The 20,423-nt window shown below is 37.6% G+C and overlaps 1 protein-coding gene across 12 annotated transcripts in view; it reads left to right on the top strand.

The window, feature by feature from the left end:
• The window catches only part of MLIP (muscular LMNA interacting protein), a 270,123-nt gene that overhangs the window by 220,108 nt on the left and 29,592 nt on the right, over positions 1-20,423 (top strand). For 10 of the 12 annotated variants that reach the window (XM_066359158.1, XM_066359156.1, XM_066359166.1 and 7 more), the window contains one exon: positions 11,668-11,874. The exons of the other annotated variants lie outside the window; for them this stretch is intronic. In XM_066359158.1, coding sequence (XP_066215255.1) covers positions 11,668-11,874 — 207 coding nt within the window. The remainder of the gene's footprint in view (positions 1-11,667; positions 11,875-20,423) is intronic. 12 annotated transcript variants of the gene reach the window in all.

Here is a 20,423-nt window from a genome sequence, read left to right as displayed (position 1 = left end):
GTATCAAGAATGAAGATAAGAGAAACAAACGAACAAATATAATAAAATGGGATAGGTTATAAAGTCTGCAGATTATTCTTGATTTTGAGAGGTTATCTTCTTGCTTTTTCTTTTCTCTCCCTCTTCCTGGTCGGTGACTCTGTACCCCGGGTTCTGCCCCTTTGGCACGCTCAGGTAGAGGTTTGCAGTTGATAAGTCTCTATGGCAATGTCATGTATTGTGCGTTAGTCTTGTTGGCAGTCGAGGCTCATTAGCATTTATAGGCTCCGACAGTGAGAGAGTCCGTGTTCCTGGAGCCTTTCTCCTAGTCTTTCCTTCCTCAATTAGTAGCCTGATAATCCAGCTATGGGGTTGCTGCTGCCTCTGCCTGGATAGTAAGAGGCTCAAAGAGCTGGCAACTCCCCACTCTATTTCCACTCAGCACAGGGCTCTGGGTAAGGCTCAGTCAGTCAGAGCTGCTAGCATAATCAGGCGGGCTTTCCGCCCACACAAAGACCTCTGGCTCTGTCTGCCACTCTGTCCGGTAACACAGGCGGGCGCCCACTTCCGGGGCGCTTGGAGGAAACTGTCACTCACTGGCTGCGCGCGCAGACCAGGATATCTGGCCAGCAGTCTCACGCTCTGAGTGAAACCCCCAACCGCAGGGAAAAGTTGCAGCGTTGGAATTGAGTCTCGCTCCATCCCCGTGCGCGGCTTTTGCAAGGCGCTGGGGCATCCTGAGATTCTGCTTTGGCCCACACAAAGGCCCCTGACTCTGCCCCTCTGTGCAATAACACTGGCGCGCACTGCCGAGGCACTCGGAGGAATCTCTCATTCACTATCTGAGTGCGCAAACCAGTATATGAGGCCGGCCGCGTTTCCCTCTGAGTGAAACCCCTCCAGCTCTGAAAATCTCCACCATTGGAATTAGTTCTCACTCCCTCCCATGCGTGGCTTTCCCAGGGCACTGGGGCTGCCCAGAGACTCTGCCCTCGGCCCACAGAAAGGCCTCTGAACCTGCCTCTCCGTGGGGCAACACGGGCACCCACTCTCGGGGCCTAGGAAGAAATCTCTCACCCACTAACTGTGCGCACGCCGACCAGGAGATGGGGTAAAATGGCCGCCCCGCTTGTCTTTCTTTGTTTGGGTTTGGCGCGAGTGTTAGCTTGTATTGCTCGGGTTGCCACAGGATCAGTTTTTCCTCGGCTTGGATCTCCGTGCCACAGCCTGGTTTGGCCGTTTGTGCCGCGGCCTGGATCTATTCACCCCCTTTGCCCGCCTCAGTTTCTATATTCACAGTTACCAGAAAAAGCCGCCCTGTTTAGGTTAGTGAGGAAGGCGGAGCATTTCTTTCTCCCTATTTCCTTCGGGGTTTGGTTATATATTTAGCCAATTTTTCACTCGACCATACCTTTGGGTGTATTGTGAAGCATCTGGAGGCTCCAAAAATAGGTTTTTTCTGTTTCTGGTTGAAGATCTTGTTGAGTTTTGGGGGAGATTTATCGGTATCACTTCCTACTCCGCCATTACTCTCAACAGTTCTTTTTTTAATTGAACTTATTGTGGTGTCATTGATTAACAAAAGTATATAGGTTTCAGGTGTACAAGTCTATATACATCATCTGCATATTGTGTTGTGTGTTCACCACCCCAAGTCAAGGCAGTTTCCATCACCATTTATCCCCCTTTACCCTGTCTACCACCTACCATCTCTCCCTCCAGTAATCACCACACTGTTGTCTGTGTCTATGAGTATTTGGTTGGTTTGTTTGTTTAATCCCTTCACCTTCTCTACCCAGCACCCCAGTTCCCCTGTCCATCTGTTCTCTGTATCTGTGTGTCTGTTTCTATTTCATCTGGTAGTTTATTTTGTTTATTAGATCCTATATATACATGAAATCATATGGTACTTATCTTACTCTGACTGGCTTATTTCACTGATCTCAGGTCCATCGATGCTGTAGTAAAGGATACAATTTTGTTCTTTTGTATGGCTGAGTAGTATTCCACTGTATATGTGCTTTTTTATCCATTCATCTACTGCTGGACAGTTGGGCTGCTTCCAAATTTTAGCTATTGTAAATAATGCTGCAATGAACACATGGTTGCATATATTCTTTCAAATTAGTGTTTCAGGTTTCTTCAGGTATATTTTCAGAAGTAAAGTTGCTAGGCTATTAGGCAGTTCCATTTTTAATTTTTTGAAGTAACTCCATACTGTTTTTCCACATTGGCTGCACCAGTCTGCATTCCCATCAACAGTGCACAAGGGTTCCCTTTTCTCCACATCCTTGCCAACACGTGTTTGTTGATTTATTGATGATAGCCATTCTGACAGGTGTGAGGTGATATCTCATTGAGGTTTTATTTTGCATTTCTCTCATGATTAGTGATGTTGAACCTCTTTTCATGCATCTTTTGGCCATTGGTATGTCCTCTTTGGAGAAGTATCTAATCAGGTTCTTTGTCTATTTTTTAAATTGTATTGTTTGTTCTTTTGATGTTGAGTTTTATAAGTTCTTTATAAATTTTAGCTATTAACTCCTTATCAGGTGTATCATTGGCAAATATGTCCTCCCATTCAGTGGGTTGTCATGTTATTCTGTTGATGGTTTCCTTTGCTGTGCAAAAATTTTTAGTTTGATGTAGTTCCATTTGTTCATTTTTTTCTTTTGTTTCCCCTGCCTGAAGAGATACATCAAAAAAAAATATTGCTACAAGAAGTATCTAAGATTTTACTGCCTGGGTTTTCTTCTAGAATTGTTATAGTTTAGAGCAGTGGTAGTCAACCTAGTCCCTACCGCCCACTAGTGGGCATTCCAGCTTTCATGGTGAGCGGTAGCGGAGCAACTAAAGTATAAATAAAAAGATAGATTTAACTATAGTAAGTTGTTTTATAAAGATTTATTCTGCCAAATATCGGAAATTCAACATAAAGTACTTGGTAAATAATTATTATTATATGCTTTAACTTGCTGTAACTCTGCTTTATAAATTTTACAAATTTATAAAGTAAAGTTACTTCCCTATTTTATAAATCAACATTACTGAGGAACTGGTGGGTAGTTAGAAAATATTACTACTAACAGAGATACAGAAATGGGCAGGAGGTATAAAAAGGTTGACTACCCCTGGTTTAGAGTCTAACATTTAATTCTTTATGCACTTTGAGTTTATTCTTGTGTATGGTATAACACGATGGTCTAGTTTCATTTTTTTTGTTCCTATCTGTTCAATTTTCCCAACACCAGTTATTGAATAGACTATCTTTTCCCCATTTTCTGTTCTTGCCTCCTTTGCCAATTAATTGACTATACAGATGTGGGTTTATTTCTGGACTCTCTATTCTGTTTCATTGATCTATATTTCTGTTTTTATGTGAGTACCAGGCTCTTTTGATTACCATGGCCTTTTAGTATAGTTCTTATCAGGTAGCATGATTCCTCTAACCTTGTTCTTCTTTCTCAAGATCTCGGTGGCTATTTTGTGGTTCCATATAAAACTTTTTGAATTTTTCTTATAGTTCTGTGAAAAATGCTGTTGGTATCTTAATAGGAATTGTGTTGAATATATAGATTGCTTTGGGAGGTACAAGCATTTTACTGATGTTAATTATATTTTTAGTTCATGAACATGGTATATGCTTCTACTTATTTATATCTTCTTCAATTTCTTATAATAGTTCTTATGATCAAAGCAGTGATTTTCAACCTTTTTTTTTTTCATGGCACAAACACACACTAATTACTAAGGTCAGTGCCCCTGACTAAATACAACCATTTTCATCTCATGGCAGAAATAAATTAGTTACTAAGGAAGAAGAGATCAGGGCCCCTTTTTCTTTAGTAATTAGTTTATGAGTGCATAAGAAACAAAGGTTGAAAATCACTGAAAGGATCTCTTACTGTTTTAAAATCCAGCTAGTTTCCAAAATCTCCTTTCATTCTCAAAATAACCTTTCTTAGGGTTATTTTTCCTCCCTAGATACAACCAGCAGACATTTCTAGTCTGTGGGTCACAGACCAGACTAGACACAGGGAAACTTGTAAATCTTGTCAATTTGTCCAGGTTTACTTGTAAATTCACCATACATGTCTTTTCTAATCTCTAATTTCCCCAATTTATCAGGAACTATTTCAACCACTACCAACTTCACACCAGGACCCAATAGTGATGGTGGAGCATAGTGTGACTTTTTTCAGTCACATACTGGGACTTCTAATCTCTTTACTTCTCTCTACTCCCTGCATCTTCTTCTTCCTTGTTATTCCCCCTTAATCTAACCATACTTTTCATATTCTCACTCTGATTAATTATGTATTTTTTTCCAGAGTTTTGATGTCCTGGATTCGGGACTTTTGAAATGCAAAACTTTGCTCTATCAAAGTATTACCTGTGCTGTGGGTTTTCAAAAGCAATTCTGAAACTCAAAATCCAAAACTTGACTCTTTCATTTGTCTTTGAAATCCTGCTTTAGCTGTCACCACCAGAGATCTTAACCTAAGACATGAATATGGAATAAGCCTTAGCTGCCTGGGTTGGGGGAAGGACCTCAGAGCATAGGACTGTGAGGTTGGAAGAACTGGCAAGTGTCTCCTGGCATGTGGTCTTTGCACTGCTGAGTAGTGCTGTGGTTTTCTGATGATAGTGTTCCCTACTCTTCTCCATACTCACTCCCTTTCCCGCTATTCTTAGCATTTAACCATTGAACGTTTATACCAGGCTCTGCAATACATATGGATGACTCCTCTATCAGGAGATAGAGCAGACAATCTCTGCCCACCCCCATGGACTTAGATTTTAGTGGGTTCTAAATATTCTGAACACTGGTCTGTTTTCTTTCTGCTACTCTTAAACTTTTCTGCAACCCTTAGTCCTTCTTCACTTGAAACTGTCCCCTTCATACTCAGGCTGCACACTCCATGTCCTGGTCCTCTGGTCCTCCAATCCATTAAGGGACCTTATCCCAACTGCTGGTTACTGGAGCCTTTGACTTGCCTGCTTCCTGCAAAGAAGAGAAACAGGATAAAATGCAGTGGAAAAAACATTCTGCATGATCTTGGGAAGATCAATTCTGCACTGAATTTTATCCTAGAAAAATAATACCCACTCATGAGTAAATGAAACAGTCACTATTTCTAAATACTCACTAAATGAATAGTGAAAAGGCTCTGGACACCTTAATGAGAATGTCAATTTTAAGTGTTGATTGTTGTCACTATTTCCTTTAGAATCCCTATAATTTTGTAAGAAAGAGGTTCACTTCTACCTAAAGAGTCACCAAAGCATTCTCTTCTTTCTCTTTACCATTATAAGAAATCACAAATACCTACTTTGTATGTTACTTTCTAAGTTCTTCAGTGTAATTTGCCCCTCTCTACCAAATACATTGAGGTCAGCAATGCAAGACAGTAAAGAATTAAACTATATGTGAAAAAAGACATAAAACTTAGCATTAGTCTGTGATTGTTTATAAAATATTTTATCTTTCTTTTTCCTTGAGCATGTCTTTTTTAAGTATCTTCACAATTATCTGTTATCTGCACTATGAAACTTGTTGTCAGACAACCACAGACTTTAAGCACTTTATAATTTAAAGCCTAGTTCCAAAATTATATTTTAATAATTAAAAAAAAATTTTTTTTTGTAGAGGGGATTTGAACTAGCTGAGCATATGTAACCTTTTTTCTTATCTCACAAATTCAAATTTTTTGGTTAAAATCAGGATTCAAAATCGATTAAAATGCATATGGAGTCTTCAAAATTAGGACTGATAAGCAGAAAGTTTTGCCATATGCTCAAAAGCGAGAGACTTCATTTATCTTGGCTTGATTTTAATGAAATGTAGATTATCAGTGCCTCTTGGTAATCTGGGGTTTCTGTGATAGCATCTGTAAAATGTTGATATATCTTTGCCTTGAAGGAGTCACTCTTTAAGAAATACATAGTAACTCTCCTTGACTTTTAAACAGGGTGTTGTTTTCAATTACAACTATAGCAGGTATGCTGTAATTCAGATTTTCCATTGATAAAACTCTAGACAGGAAAGGAAAGCTGAGAAGTGCTTCTTTGAAAAGTGAGGGTGGTTTTATCAAAGACGTGGGAAGAAGGGAGAGCTGATAGAGTTAAAGGCTCCAGTAATTTCACTCCCGTGGTGTTCTTAGTGTCCAAAGGCACAAGGGCAGCAGGAGCAAAAAGAAAGTGCATTTTCACTGTTCACTTCTAAGTCACAGGGCAGGAGGTGACTTTAAAATACCAGGATGCAGCAAAAGAGTCTCAGATGTACAGACTTGAATGAAAAGAACCCACAGTACCTTAAAATGTTTTTTATTGGTGTTGCAGTGAACACAATTTTTAAAGTTAAACAGTGTGACTTGATGGCTGAGTAGAAAGTGGGTTTTTTCCAGAGTGGCAAATGCATTCGATATGGCTAGTGCATAAATTTTCTGATGTCTCTGTCAGTATAAAATGCTGCAGTATCTGTATTCCTTAATGAACAGAGCTATGTTAATTTATCTACTGCATATTTGCCTGCTATTTTTTTTCTAATAAACAAAGATATTCTTTGCTTCATAAGTTCTTGTGTTCTTGAAATTTTGTAGGATATGATACTGTAAATAAAAAATTAAGCTTCTAAGTAAAGCTAATTTTATTTTGAGAAATTTGTTTTCTGCATATTTTTACATTGAAGAAGATAATTCTTAAGTAAGTGAGAAGCAATTGAAAGCTTTTGGTTAGAAATAACTATGATATATCTCACTGGCAGAGCATGTATAAAACAATATTATGATCCCTGTTTTTTCCTCAGAAACCAGAACATTAAAAGATCCATCTACTGAATGCCAAAGCAATGTAGGCTGTTGTTCATTGTTGAGGACTCATTTAGAATAGTGATCTCCAAAGCAATATGAACCAACCTCAGGATAATTCATAGGGGTTGAGGTAGGATGCAGGTCAGGCCTGATACTGATTTTGTTAGTGTTTTATTTTTATACCTAAAACAGGGGTCCCAAACTATGGCCTGATATACCATCTGTTTTTATAAATATACTTTATTGGCACCCAGCCAACCCCATTCATTTACATATTCTCTAAGGTTGCTCTCACACTAACTGTAACAGAAATAATTGTGACAGAATTTATCATTGCAAGGCCTACACTATATACTAACTGGATCTTTACGGAAAATGTTTGCCAACTCCTGACCTAAAATCATAAGAGAGATTTTAAGTTTTGCTGTATTATATGGGTTTCCATTGGTCTCCTCTCTAGATCTGCATGCTAGATAGCCACAACTTGTGTGTATTCTGAGTGCGAGTGTCTGGGAAAGTGTCAGGGATCTCAGATTTGGTGCAGGGAACGGAACCCTCAGTTGTCGCATTCTTAAGCCTGTTGCAACTTATTGCAGTTTATATGCCAACTGGACATATAATTTATCATTTTAACTATTTTTTAACTAAAATTTCATAGAACGACTTGATTTTTAAAAAATATCTCCTGCAAAATAACCTAGATTGAATGTATCACTACTGATACAGGCATACATAACAAGAAATGCCAGAGGTGACATAATAATACTTGGGTCTGGTATACATAAGCTTCTTAGCAGCCATACATATAAATTATAACCACTGATAATGTATTGAATTTGTGCAGTAGGCAGATATTTTGAAATTATTAAAATTTTTTGTAATAAGATTTCATATCTACTTTCATTCTTAATACACCTAGCCCTAGGTTTATATTTTTGCCTTGAGTTTTAACTAATATTTATATAACAGCATCATAATTTGTATGACATGTCTAAAGTAGGTATTTAGGGCACAAAGACATGGTAGCATTTTTAGTAATGTTTAAAGACATGGCTACTCAATGCTAAAGTATTTGAAATTTTACTGAAGTAAATAATGAAAGACTTTTTTGGAAAAAAAATTATAAAGAAAAAAGTAAAAACCCAGCTTAATTGGGGAGATATATATTCATGCTTCAATAAACATTGTAAAATAATACATAAGAAAACAATAGAATGATGAACTGAAATTCATTTCTTTGTATCAAATACTATTAGAAAATACATAGACAATACCTCCAAATATTTAAAACAGTAATTAATGAGAAAATTACAATACATTGGAGTTTTATTATACAGTTAGAACAAAATATAGATTTAAAAACATTCTCAGTTTAGCAGCCTGACCTGTGGTGGCGCAGTGGAGACAGTGTTGAGCTCCAACGCTGAGGGCGCGTTTGGAGGCCCTGGCCTTGCGTGGGTGGGGCACATAGGACAAGCATGCAACGTGTATGAGGCAGCTGAGATGCCACTTCTTGCTCCGTGACCCCATCTTTCTGTAAAATCAGTAAATAAAATCTTTAAAAATATACATAGAGTCTTCAGTTTATAGTGTCTGTTTTAAATTCGAAATATATAAAATGTGACATTTTGGGGGCTTAAAGGAAAAATAAGTCAGAAAAAAATTTATTCTCTAAAGTAAATAACTTCTTTAAGTAAATTACTGTTCTTTGGGAAAATTGTGAAGTTATCATCAACAATAGAATATACCATATTTCCCCATATATAGGACATTCCTATGTATAAGAAGCACCTTAATTTTGGGGCCCAAAATTTTGAAAAAAATGTATTACATAAAGTTATTGAACTCGTTTTATTCATCATAAAATTCAGACAACTCCTCATCTGCGTGAAAAAGTGGGAAATCCAAGTAAAAAACACTTATACAACTACTGTATAAGACACCCAGTTTTTAGATCCCAATTTTTTTCAGAAAAAGGTGTATCTTATATATGGGGAAACACAATATGTATATATTACCTTTAGGATGCAGTGTATATAGAAGAAAAAAAAAAAAAAAAAAAAAAAGAAAGATATGGGGCACTGGAAAGTGAAGACCGAACATAGGAGTAGGCAAAGACAATTTCTAGGAGGTTGGTAAAGACAGTCATGGGACAGCAACTTTTATACAAAGCATTGAAGACAACCAGCACAGACTGGAACAGGCACCTTTCGTGATATCTATGTTGACAATGTCACTACTGAGAATTCTTTCACCTTTGTCCTGTAGTGAGCCTGTCTAAGGTTCATAGCTCTCTTTGGCTTTTTCCAAGTGCAAATAAAGTTACGCTGTCCTCCCCACCCATATTCTTGGAGACACCATCTGACCTTACCTACAGACATGTTCAGGTTTGACTGACTTCTGAGAGATGGAGGTTGGCCACAGCAAGTCTAGAAACATAAAATGACAGAACAACTCACCACACATTTTTCTCCTAATTGGTTCAGCCTTGACCCTGTCTGATTCCCCCATATAGGAAACTCTCTGCTTCCCATGGATCACTACAGGCTTACATGCTAGGTTCTTAACCCCTCCAAGAAAAGTTGAAGCCAGAATATAAACCAGAGACTGTTCAGCTCATCTTTTTTTTTTTTTTAGGCACCTTCAACTCTTAATAATGCCGCCTCTTTCTTACACAGTTTTCATATTAACCACTTTTACCCCTGATTATGAAATGTAATTAGCTTTGATAAAATAATGAAATAGTTGATTGAGAAGCAAAACAAAATTAGAACATATTTCATTCTACAAGTCATCTTTAATGGGCAAAAAAACTACAGTATTCCATTCCATTAATGTTACACACTAACATGACTATTATTTAATAATGTTAGAAGTATTAATCAATGGAATTAGATAATAGGAAGGAATAAAACATGTACAGACTGGCAAAGAGAAAGTAAATTTATCACTGTGTTAGGTGATTTTTGGTGATATACCCAGAGCTTCCAAGAGAATCAACTGACAATTAGAATCAATGCAGTAACTCAATAATGTGTCTTGGTCGGAAATCCAAAGCGTTCTTGTTCTGACATAGACATTTTTAAGAGCTGTTTATTGAGGGGAAAAAATACAAACAAATAAAATGCAGAATATTGTATACAGTATTATCTTTTTTATAATTGTGTATGTTTCTCATGTGTATGTTTGAGATTATTTGTATTTGCTTGATATAGAAAATAAAGAGTTTAAGCACAAATATAAAACTAATAAAAAGAAAACACATTTAGTTACCGTTTCAAAGCACAGAAGGTATAAATCACTCAATTCTACAAACTTAAATACATTAGAGTTTTAATTTTCTAACCTGTTTAAATTTTCTGAAAGTGTTCTGAAGAAAATTTGCAAATTAAGTTTTGAATCTACTACTTTAAAAAGGGAGGGCAACATATACTGATATAGTAAACATATTCAACATAAATTTTAGAAAACCAGTCAATGGCTTAAAAATACATTGCTTTGGAAGAATGAATTCAGCTTGCAGTATAAAAGGTACTTATATATCTACAAGAAAAGTAGCCCTTCTCTTTCATGGGTATTTATGTAGACAGACTCTTTTTGCAACTTTATTTTATAGGCACAAGACTTCCCATTCTTGTGGTTTCCTTGCTCAAAGTCATTGGCACTAACCCCCTTTCTAGGTTAATGGCGCACTCAAGTTAAGACCTCATTACCTCTCCTCCCTACAGTTGAACTCATTTGTTTGCTCTATCTCTATTTCTCCCAGACCTATCTCAAGCTCCCTTCAGTTAATTTCCACTGGTACCTACTTCTTCAATGAAGAGTTTCTAATCCCATCTACCCCTTTTGGGATGAGCTGTCTTCTTCCTTAAACATTTCTCCTCTCTCAGTGGATAGCATGTCAGCCTGGTGTATGGACATCCTGGGTTTGATTCCTGATCAGGGCACACAAGAGAAGTGACCATCTATTTCTCTCCCCCTCCATCTCCCCCTCCTCTCTCTCTTCTCCTCTCACAGTCAGTGGCTCGACTGGTTCAAGTGTTGACCTGAGTCATTGAGGATAGCTCAGTTGTTCCAAGCACATCAACATCAGGTACTAAAAATAGCTTGGTACTAGAGCATTGGGCCAAGATGAGGTTGTCAGGTGGAGCCCAGTCAGGGCAACATGCAGCAGTCTGCCTCACTATCTTTCCTCCTCTCACCTGAATAAAATAAAATAAAATAAAAATTTCTCCTATCAGTATTTTATTTTCTTTTATTAAGTAAGAGGCAGGGCAGTGGCGAGATAGACTCCTGCATGTACCCTGACTGAGATCCACTGGGAAACCCCCATCTGGGTCTGATGTTCTGTTTGTCTGAGGCTGTTGCTCCATTGCTCAGCAACCGAGCTATTTCAGTGCTTGAGGCAAAGCCATGGAGTCATCTTTAGTGCCTGGTGTCAATTTGCTCATTTAAGCCATGGCTACTGGTGGGGAAGGGGGGAGGAGTGGAGAAACAGATGATCGTTTCTCCTGTATGTCCTAACCAGGAATTGAACCTGGGACTTTCACATGCTGGGCCAGCACTCTACCCCTTAGCCAACTGGCCAGGGCCTCAATACTTTCAAAAATAACAAACTTGGCACCCTTTAGGAGACATTGCAGGCATTTGTTTAGTTGTATAGAGAGGCTAGAGATAGGAGGCTGACAGGAATTGTTGGAAAAGACAAAAGAATACACTATGAAAGCTAGTTTCTTGTGAGGAACCTATATATGAGAAGAGGTTTTCTTCTTACTAGTAAGAAATTCTGACATGACATCTATAATATTTAGATTTAATTCCAAGTGAGTTTGACTTTTGTTCACTAACATACTCTTTATGCATTTCTTCTTCCCAGGATGTGACAATCCCTCACAAGCCTGTTTCTCTCCATCCCTTATATAAGACTAGACTCTCTCCTCCTGCTAAGTCCCTGCTGCACCCACAGGCCCTCTCACATGCTGACTGTCTGAGCCCAGGACCCTTCAGTCACTTGTCCTCCTTCTCACTGACTGATGAACGGGAACATTCTCACACCCTGTTTAGTCACAACGCGTATAACAAGGTGAGGATTCCCTGCTGAAATGGCAAGTTTTCTGTGCTGTGAACCTTCTTTATGCTTAACTTTTAAAACTTAACTGTGGGAGAAACATATATTAAGAATATTTAAGTATATTAGTAGTAAATATTTGTATTAAGGCACATGAACTTACAAAAAGATAATAATTCACCTTGAGAAATTATTAAATATTTATTTTTCCTTTCAAAGTTTTTTTTTTCCTGATGTGCATTTCTTATTGTATAATGTTCTAGCTTAGGGTAGAAATTCCAAGAAATTTTCCAAAATCTTACAAGATGCCATTGTTGTTAATTATCTTCTAGTCTCAGTTCAATGTTCTTAAAAGCTTTTTTTAAATTATAATGCCTTGTGGAGGAAGCACTTATAATTGTAGTCAATGGGCAAAAAAATACTTAGAATTTTAGCAGTTGTTTGTAAAATGCATCTATCTGCCTCATAATTTATCATGATGATATATATGTAATAATGAGGTGCACAGTATCAAAAATATGCATATATATTAAAAACATGCAAAAAATATTTATAGTTGGCTTTGTAACACAATCATAATGGTTCCCTTAGTAGCAAGTAGCCAATACTTCACAAAGCTTACATATAACTGCCTTTTGCTCTTATGAGCATTACTAGGACATCTGAGCTATTGTAGACTCTCAGCCCCTGAAAACTTCCTGAAAAAATTGAATTGTCAAAATCAACCTGCAATTAAGTCTTTTTTAAAAATTCAAAACCTTGTTTAAAAGCATTTATTTTGTAAATTCTTTCTATCTTATGAAATATAACTATATACTTAAAAATAAGTCAAGGCCACATATTCTAGAAAGTAGAACTATATTACTTGAACCCTGAATCATTTTTTTAAATGTTCATAAACTCACTCTAAACCCAATTATCTAAAAAGTGAACACAATTATATGAGAAGTGATTTGTTGTTTATATTTAATGCCATCTATTCCAACTAAATGATGGGTCCTGAATTAAACTTTCAAATATCCATTTACTGCAAAAAAATATTTTGGGGCAAAGTTCAGGATGACATTTTTAGGACCTTTGTTTCCTACTTGTAGTCTAGGAAAAATAAGTATTTCAGAGGAGGTATATTATTTTTAATAATTTTTTGTAAGTTTTTAATAATTTTATATTATTTGAAATTCTTGCTGATTTAATACTTGCCAACATCTATTAAATGCATTTAGCTATTAAATATAGTTAATAATTTGCTGATAATATACCATTTTCTTATAAATTGCCATCTATGATTGGGTTATAATTGTATTTTATAGGCATTGTATTAAATAGCTCATTTTCTGATATTTTGGTGGTGCTCCTGGAGCCATTCATCAAGAATAGACTCTGTGTGTCATTGGTATTTTAGCCTACACTTGGTCAGACTGTGAAAAACAAGATGTAAAAACCCTTTGAGGTTGCATAACTATTTTCTGTCCATATAATCTTCATAAGTTTTGTTTTTCAGAGTCTAAGATTTTTTTTTTTGAAGAGACAGAGAGAGTCAGAGAGAGGGACAGACAGACAGGAAAGGAGAGAGATGAGAAACATCTTCTTCATTGCGGCTCCTTAGTTGTTCATTGATTGATTTCTCATATGTGTCTTGACCAGGGGGTTACAGTAGACCGAGTGACCCCTTGCTCAAGCCAGCAACGTTGGGCTCAAGCTGGTGAGCCTTGCTCAAAACAGAAGAGCCTGCGCTCAAGCTGGCAACCTTGGGGTCTCGAACCTGGGTTCTCCACATCCCAGTCCGAAGCTCTATCCACAGCACCATCGCCTGGGCAGGCCAGAGTCTAAGACTTATTGATATTGAATAAGGAAACTTTTATATCTAAAATAATAATACTGTAGTAAGTTATTTCTTGATGGAAGATTCAACTGCTTAGTCTCATACTTTAATTGTTCTTCCTAAAATATGTAGATGACCTAAGTTGATATCTATGTTTACCAACCTTGTGTTATAAATACTGGGCCAGGAGTACACTAAGTTATCAAGACTTGACTTTTTTACTTGAAATAGCTTTCTCAGCTATTATAAGACACAATTGGCAATCTAAATTAACTTCTATGCAATAGTGTAATGTCATGCCCAGCCCTGATTGATAGCTTTACCAGCTAGGCTCATCTCCAAATCTTGATTTTCCCACCATTCCCCCAGGAAAGCCACACTAAACCTGACTTAACTATGTTTGATGGCACCTGCAGAAGATGGGCCTACAGAAGTTGTTTAACAGGTTTTATTCTCCTATTGAAATATTAGTGTGTGCTTCTCTCTTTTAAACCTTCATCAGTCTTAGCATGTCCTAAATCTTTACCCTAATCCCTACCCTCTTCTCTTAGTTTCAAGATAGAGCCAGTGGTGGGATTTATTCAGTTCACACTGGTTCAGCAGAACCGATACCTAACTTTTTGTTGGGTTCGGCAAACCAGCTGTTAAAATGGCACTTGTAATCAGGGTTCTCCCTAAGGTGGGTGCCTGGGCAGCTGCCCAATGTGGAAATCACAAATTTACATTTCTTAGTCTTTTTTAAAGTTCTTCTGCTTAATAGCATATTCTGAGCTCCCGTAGTCATGTTCATTCTGCCCATAGGTGAAAAAAATTTGATGGAACTGTGCTTGTAATATTTATCTCTTCATTTCATAAAACTCATTATACCTGTGATGAAATACTACATTTTAATTCCCTCACATTTGTTACTTCAGTAAACAAACATATAATGTAAAGGGAAAAGTGCCAAACAACCAGGGAGTGATAAGCTGTCATTTGTTTCGGCTTTGTGTTACACAATACGGAAATATCTTAACAGTTTTGTTGTTTTTTGTCAAGTATTATTTATTATTTCTCATTAATATTTTAAAACTTTTATAACATAATCTAGTTTTGTGTACCTCTTTGATTGTTCTTACTTAAGTATTAAATGCATGAAATAATAAATTACCTTTTGGTATATATATATATTTTTATACTTAAAACGGTCATTAGGGCAGAGAACCAGTTGTTAAATTATTTGATTCCCACCACTGGATAGAGCTCTATTATATGATGTCATTTCATATATGATGATGCTCAGGTACTTTCCTTTTTATCTTAGGGTAAGCCAGTATAACCTCTCTTTCCCCAAGTCTCATAAAGGCAGTCATTACTCTTTAATCTTTAAAAGTAACATAGCCCAGTGGAGAAGAGCATGGTGTCTCTATGCCTGCATTCATTTGTTGACCCCACTTCTTCCAGATGGTGATATTAGGTAAATCATTTAGTCTCTATATGCCTCCATTTATTGACCTATGAAGTGAGGATATTAATAATATCTACCTTACTGGACTATTAGGAGATTAAAGTATACTAATATGTGCAAATCACTTTGAACAGCACCCGGGACAGAGCAAGAACCATATAAGGGTTAGGTCTTATTGCTAGTAAGCATTCCAGTGTGGTTCCCATCATCTCTTGAATATTCATCTGGTCTTTTTCTGTTGGATCTCTCTTCTTTGTGTGCAGAATTCTCAAAAAACAAAACAAAACAAAACAAAACATAAAAACTTTCCCAGCCTTTTCCTTGATGATGCTATAATCCTAGTAACTTCAAGACTTGCTTTCTTTCAAAGTGATCTATAGTTGTTTATTATCTACATTCCCCTTCTATATACTCTTCAACCCATTTTTTAAGTGTAATTATCTAAATAAAATTTGAAAAATAAAAAAAATAAGAAAAATTAAAAGTAAGAGAAACAATAACCTCATTATTATATGTGGATGACACTTCCACATACATGGACAATCCGTGGTAATCCAAAACAATTACAATTAGTAAATTAATTTCAATATAAAAATTAAATGGTTACTGTGGAGCAGCAAGAACAAAATAGAAAATAAAATTAAATGAATATGGCTGGACCAAAATATAAGTACCATCAAGAGAAGGGAGCTGCCTGACCAGGCAGTGGCGCAATGGATGGAGCGTTGGACTGGGATATGGAGGACCCAGGTTTGAGACCTCGAGGTCACCAGCTTGAGCGCGGGCTCATCTGGTTTGAGCAAAGCTCACCAGCTTGGACCCAAGGTCTCTGGCTCGAACAAGGGGTTATTCAGTCTGCTGAAGGCCCGTGGTCAAGACACATATGAGAAATCAATCAATGAATAACTAAGGTGTTGCAACAAAAAACTAATGATTGATGCTTCTCATCTCTCTCTATTCCTATCTATCTGTCCCTATCTATCCTTCCTTCTGACTCTCTCTCTCTGTCTCTGTAAAAAAAAAAATAAAAAAAAAAAAAATAAAAAAGTTTACTAATTGGAATGAAAATAAATAAATAAAGTAATTAATTTAAAAAAGAAAAAGAGAGAAGGGGGCCAACCCTAGCCGGATAGCTCAGTTGGTTGGAGTGTTGTTCCGATGCACCAAGTTTGCAGGTTTGATCCCCGGTCAGGGATCAAACAAGAATTAACCAATAAATGCATAATAAATTAGAACAACAACAACAAATGCATTTTTTCTTTCACCTCAACCACTCTACTAAAATTGCTCTCTCAAGCATATGCTGCTTGGCAGCAAACTCAACAGAATTTCCTCAGGCTTCTGTCTAACTTTTATGCTGTGGAGCCATTGACACAGTTGATCATAAGCTCTTGAATCGTTCTCCTTGCTCTGCTCTTGGGATAATATATATGTTCCCATGCCCTGACTGCTCCTTCTTTGTTTTCTTTGTGAACACTTTTTCTCCTCTTTTTCTTCTCTCTTCTCTCTTCTCTCTAACTGCCTCACTTTAGAGAGTCATCCAGTCACAGGCTGCCCTGATTAATCTTAGTACTGATCCTTTTCAAGTACCCATTTCTAATTCTGCTTCTCCTCTGAGATCCAGTTTTATAACTTCAGTTGCTTGCTTGTCAGTGCCCTTGAGATGTCATGTTGTCACTTCAAACTCATCATTTATTTCGCCTCCAACTAGTTCTGCTCTGATTTCTCTACCTTTGTCATTGGTACCAGAATTCTCAGTCCCCAACCTCAAAACTTGATTCATCCGTATGCTTTTCCCTCATAGCTAGTCATTCATCAAGTTCAATGTATTCTTTTTTTGTTTTTGTTTTTGTTAAATCTGTCATGTTGGATTCTCTTACTATTCTTTTTCATTCTATTTTACATAAACCAATCTACTTATTTCCCTCCAGGCATGGCTTGGGGATTTCTTACTGTGCATCCTTCTTATGCATTCTTACCAGATAAAATACCTTCCTGCTTTTTCTCCTTACTTATGCAAACCATTCATTCTCATACTTTATGACCTAGTCAGATCATCCTTCCTCCCCTGTGTTTTCCCCATATATCAACATTCAAAGTGGTATTTTTCTCTTTTCAGTTTCTCTGATCCTTGTCTGTACCAAGGTATCTCATGCATATTATAGATTATCTTATACTTATCTATTGTGATTGGCTTAGTCAAGGATGTGACATACTAATATGGTGTTTTTGCACATTATAGGTATAGCAATAAATGTGTGTTAAATCCTAAAATGACCCAACTTCTTTAATAAGAACACAAAATGCTTGTATATTTAGGGTTATTTCTATTTTAAGTAGAAACTAAATCTGAGTCCATTTCTGTCTGGGTTTCTCAGTGCATCACGTCCAGTGCAATTTCAGTCAGTTGAGATTCCCTCTTTTCAGGGCTGCATCCCATTTCCAATAAGCTTATAGAGTGCCTTGGCATAGGAGCATAGGTGGGGAGAGAATGTGAAGGCAGGAGTTTCTGATCTTTTCCTGCTGTTTGTGGACTCTGGTACCCACTGGGGTGTCCTCAGTCCAGTCTGGAGTATGACCATTAACCATATAATGCATTGCTGTATTCTTCTTTCTTCACCTACACAGCATGCCTTTGTTGACTCCAGGTGAGCTACTTCTGAGCCCCAAAGCATGCATGGAAAAGTACTGTTGCCTGCATACTGGGAGCAGGAACTCTTGGTGAGGGTATCTCAGAACCATCAGCTTGGATACCTACATAGTCTTCTCTACCCTTCTCTTCCTATTCCCATGGCAAACTCATGTGTGAATTTGCCTACTTGCTAAAATTTGTTTGTGACTCACCAGTTCAATACTCACTACACTTTTATGGTCATTTGTAGACATGTGAAGAACAGTGCTAAAGTACAGTCTAGTATTTTCTAAGTTCAAGAAGGCTCTGATGTAACTTACAGAGAAAATACGCATCTGCAGTAAGCTTCCTTTAGGCATGAGTTAGAGTGCTGTTGGCTGTGAGTTCAGTGTTAATCAAAATCAGTAATATATGTTAAATAAGGTGTCTTTAAAAAGGAACACACATAAAACAAAGTTATATTTGATTTATTGATAAAAATGTGATCAGATGTGTAGAAACAGAATCCTGTATTTCCCCTCGGAGCAATGGTTCACTATTTTCTTATTTCCTGTTTGCAGTGACTTTATAGAACATAATTACTGAAGGTAATGAGAATCTATTGTATCATTGTTTGCGTTTCTTGAGAAGAGGATTCTATAGCAGTAATTAATTTGGGAGATGATTTCAGGAAATACCAGTTAGGGGAGTGGGAAACTGAGTAGAAGACACCTGATAAAGGCTGTGTCATCAGGCAAGGACTACTCTGGGTAATCCAAACTTGAGTTTACAGGGGCATTCTGGGAGACAATGTAGAGCATGATCTGGGAGGGAGGAGGGGAATCCTGCCAGTCATCCCTAGAAAAAACTCTCAGGCAAAGAGAAGCAGGGACAAGTAATTTTAAATTTAGAAGCTAAACTTGGTACTAAAATTTTAAGGTCTGATCTCAATATCAAGGCAGGTAGTGACATATATATTAACAAATATTACATTCATGATCTAAATTTGAAGTCAAGGACCTCGCACATCAAAACTTTGGCTATCAAAACAAGAGAATTTTCGGTAGTTTTGATATGCTATGCATTGGGCTGTGTGTAACTACTGAAACATAAAGAGTACAAAAGAAACATGTCAGGGTGAGGTTACTATCTGAACGTTGTGTCTCATCCATAGTTATTTTGCCAGTTTCCCCTCCATTTTGTAATACATTTAAAAAATTTTAATATCAAAACTCATAAAGTACCACGCACAAAACCTGTGTCTGGGTTATAGCCTCGTGGAGTCCAGCCTGTTTCTGAGAACTTGGTGTATTTAGAATGATTACTGTTCCTAGGCACCTCTAATACATTGCCATGGAGCCTTAACTACTTTCTTGACTCTCAGGTGAGAAATCTAATATAGGGGGTCCTCGGACTATGACACAGTTCTATTCCTATAACAGTGATGTAACCCGAATTTTGGTGTAAATTGAAATATACCCTAGCCTAACACAAATGGAACACATGGGCTTTTAGCAGTCCAAGTGGCGTAGTTGGGAGACGCCAACTCCCTCACTCATGTGCCGCGTTCCCACGTATTCTTCCACTGCGTGCAACCAAACTATTATAGTTTGCCCACGTAGTCTGTAAGTATGATGCTAATTGCATAAGATGAAATACTCACGTCTCAATTTTTTTTGTTTTTATGGGAGTGAGCATCGTAAACTCGAAGCATCATATGTTGAGACTCTTGTAACCCGAGGACCCCCTGTATGTATATAACATATATAAGTAGAAAGTTTACCGCTTTCCCTAACTTTTATTCTTTTCTCCATCCTCTGCCTCATTTCTTCTATCTTCTATTCTCATCATCTCTGAGGTTCCCCCGTGTTTGTAAGTCAAGCACAAATTCCAGTTCCCACTTTCACATTCCAATTTAAGATCTCAGGTTTGTGCACTTTTTTTCTCTTTTCTTATCCCAACTACCTTTTCCTTCTTTTGCTGAGCACAACTACAGGCACGGCAACAGGAAGGCATCTCTTATCCTCGTCTCCCCCCAGTCTCTGCCAATGTGCACCAGCAACAAGCAAGAAAACCCAGGGCCAGGCCGTGAATAGAGCCGCACGGAGTGAGGACTAAGCCTTCACAATCTAGTTGACTTGTCTGATCTCTTGGCAGGAATAAGGCTGGGATTTCATCCTCAGAAAGGCTCTACTTATAGGGAACATTTAATGGGTTTTACAGGAAAGAATAGAATCTTTATAGACAGAGAGACAGCTTTGAAGCCCCAGGAGAAAACACACAGTCATTCTGAGAACATCTTCACTTCCAGTTTTCAAAAATTATAGTGCTGGGAGGCCTGGCTGCTGACTGTGCAGTCATTTTACTTCACTTCTCTCAACGTAGCTCTCCTTTCAGAGCAGGAGAGGGCTGCTCGCGTTCCACCTCTGTTCTTCCTGCCCGGCTCCTCCCAGCCCTGCCCGCCTCCCTCCCAGCCCTGCCCGCTCCTTCTCCCTCCCATGGGCAGCCCCCAGGCTGCGATCATTATTGCCAGAGACCAGGACGAGACTTCAAGGTATCTCACAGAAAGAGGAAAATGCATTTTCCTGTGTAGGACCACCATATATTCTAATGAAGCCGGGCAATTTTTGAAAGTATACCAATATGTGTTGTCCTATATATTTTTAACTTTATTTTTTAAAAAA

Source organism: Saccopteryx leptura, chromosome 1 (genome assembly GCF_036850995.1).
Source record: "Saccopteryx leptura isolate mSacLep1 chromosome 1, mSacLep1_pri_phased_curated, whole genome shotgun sequence".
Lineage (NCBI taxonomy): Eukaryota > Metazoa > Chordata > Mammalia > Chiroptera > Emballonuridae > Saccopteryx > Saccopteryx leptura.
This window is presented reverse-complemented; position numbering and strand designations above follow the sequence as displayed.